At 49.9% G+C, this 1989-nt stretch overlaps 1 protein-coding gene across 1 annotated transcript; it reads left to right on the forward strand.

Annotated features, from left to right (window-relative positions):
- The first annotated feature begins 762 nt into the window (after window positions 1-762).
- LOC149226650 (uncharacterized) lies at window positions 763-1248 on the forward strand. The gene has a single exon (XM_089380257.1). The coding sequence runs from the start codon at window positions 763-765 to the stop codon at window positions 1246-1248; it is 486 nt and encodes a 161-aa protein (XP_089236383.1).
- The last annotated feature ends 741 nt before the right edge of the window (window positions 1249-1989 follow it).

Raw genomic sequence — 1989 nt, forward strand, 5'->3', positions numbered from 1 at the left:
ATATGGCTCATTAGCCCAAGGCCTAATAGTCTGGGCTAACAATTGCGGCTCACCTAAGCCCTAACCTGTATAACCACCATCTCCTCCTGCGGTTTTCAACCTTCCCTCCTGTGGTTTTCCTGGTTCCCTCCGTCCTCGCGATCTCCCCGTTTATTCTCGCCAACCGTTACTATCACCGACCATTTACTGTCGGTAACTATGGAATTGGACAATGTGGACTATGAGAAGGACCCTCATCCCCAAGAGGTCATTTAGTCTCACCATCGCTCCGTGTCGAGTTCTGGTCATTTCGCTGCAATGCTGCGACCTCTGTCAACTGCTCACACTGCCCAGGTCCAACCAGGTCCATCTGTGCCCCATCCCCCGCCATCATTTAACATCGACGATGCCCCTGGTCTTCAACCCTCGCCCACCTTCGATGCGCCACTCCCCCAGCTTCCCCACATTTTCGCTCCGCACTGCACCCCATCCTCCTCAGGCATCCCCCCACCCGGGCCTTCCTCCTTCACTAACCCTACACTCTCCAGCGCTACCTTAAACCCTGGTGGCCCTAACCCTAGCACACCTATCCGCTCTGGTTGCTTTAGCTCCCTGATCCCTAACCCTAAATCCAACCCATCCACCCCCCAAACTATACATCATGGCATCTGTTGCCTTCTTAGGCACTATCCGACGGCCCGCCATTCTGATAAGCTCAAGAAAGGCAAGTGTCTTAAAGCAGTGGATAAGGACATCAACCTCGCTTTGGGTGAAGACATCTCGATGGGTGAAGTTGCAGAGACAGCTAAGAAGGTCCTGGTAGGCCATGTTCGTGGGAGGAACTACTCAGTTGAGAGGCTTCATCTTTGGACCACTGAGATTTGGGGTTCCTTACTTAAAGAACTACCCATCATTCGGGTGCTGGATCGTGGGTGGTTTGCCCTACGCTTTCACAGGGAGGAGTATATGGACTGGATTTTATCTCGGTTCTGGCACATAGAATTAGCACTGGTTCTACTGAAGAGATGGGATCCACTCTTTGACCCTGAGAGGGAACAACTAGGAGCAGGGCTGATTTGGGTCTATTTTTCGGGTCTTCCAATGCAATTCTGGACTCCTGTGGTTTTCAAGTGCATTGGAGACGCACTAGGTACATACCTGGAACATGACCAATCCTTCGAGAAGACAGGAATCATGACAATGGCTCGCATCCTAGTTCATTTGGACACGAGGGAAGGGCTGCAGGAAAAGATAACCCTCCATTGGTGACTTTTATCTCGTCATCAAAACCTCGACCATGAAGGAGTTCCATTTAGGTGTAGACGATGCCATAAGGTCGGTCACCTCTTCAAGGATTGTTCACTACACACACCTACTACTCCGGCCGCTACAAAGGGAACGAAGCATCAATGGGTGGAAGACCCGATTGTGGACGAGCAGCCCACAGGTCCGGATCATTCAAAGGATGCAGATGGGGTCACTACTCTGCCATCTAGTGCTCCCCAGATATCGCCTATATCCCCTCCACTAACTAGATCTCGGTCTATTGCGAAGACTTCTCCTACATCGGGTACTATTTCTTCTTCCTTACCCTCTGCTCTATTTTTCAATAAATTTATTGTCTCTCTAGCACCATCTGCAACTACTACATGTTTGTTAACTTCCCCCATCAATTGTGTTCTTGATCTTCCCTCTCATATCTTCTCCACCAACCCGCCGACTGTCCTTGGACAGGGTCACCAACACCCTCCTCAATCCCCTTCAGCTTCAGGCTCACACTCCTACAACCTCTAATTCTGTCATTAGAAAAACCCTAACATGTTGGGTTTGGGCATCCCATCCTCCACCGTAGAGCAAAAACCATCCCAGGTCAGACCTTCTAAGATGTCCAAAGTCATCAAAATTGTTGGGGTAAATGTTTCCCAGGGGCGCCAAAACACCATATAAAGGGTACTTAGAGCACCAAACACCCTCGACTATGTTCCCTGATAAAGTGGCTATCTTACAACT

The sequence above is a fragment of the Pinus tabuliformis genome, chromosome J (assembly GCF_031772625.1).
Source record: "Pinus tabuliformis cultivar Carrire ecotype Pingquan chromosome J, CPIR1, whole genome shotgun sequence".
Taxonomy (NCBI): domain Eukaryota; kingdom Viridiplantae; phylum Streptophyta; class Pinopsida; order Pinales; family Pinaceae; genus Pinus; species Pinus tabuliformis.

Coding starts and splice junctions, on each gene's coding strand:
- LOC149226650 (XM_089380257.1), top strand. CDS start 763: ATGGGTGAAGTTGCAGAGACAGCTAAGAAGGTCCTGGTAGGCCATGTT.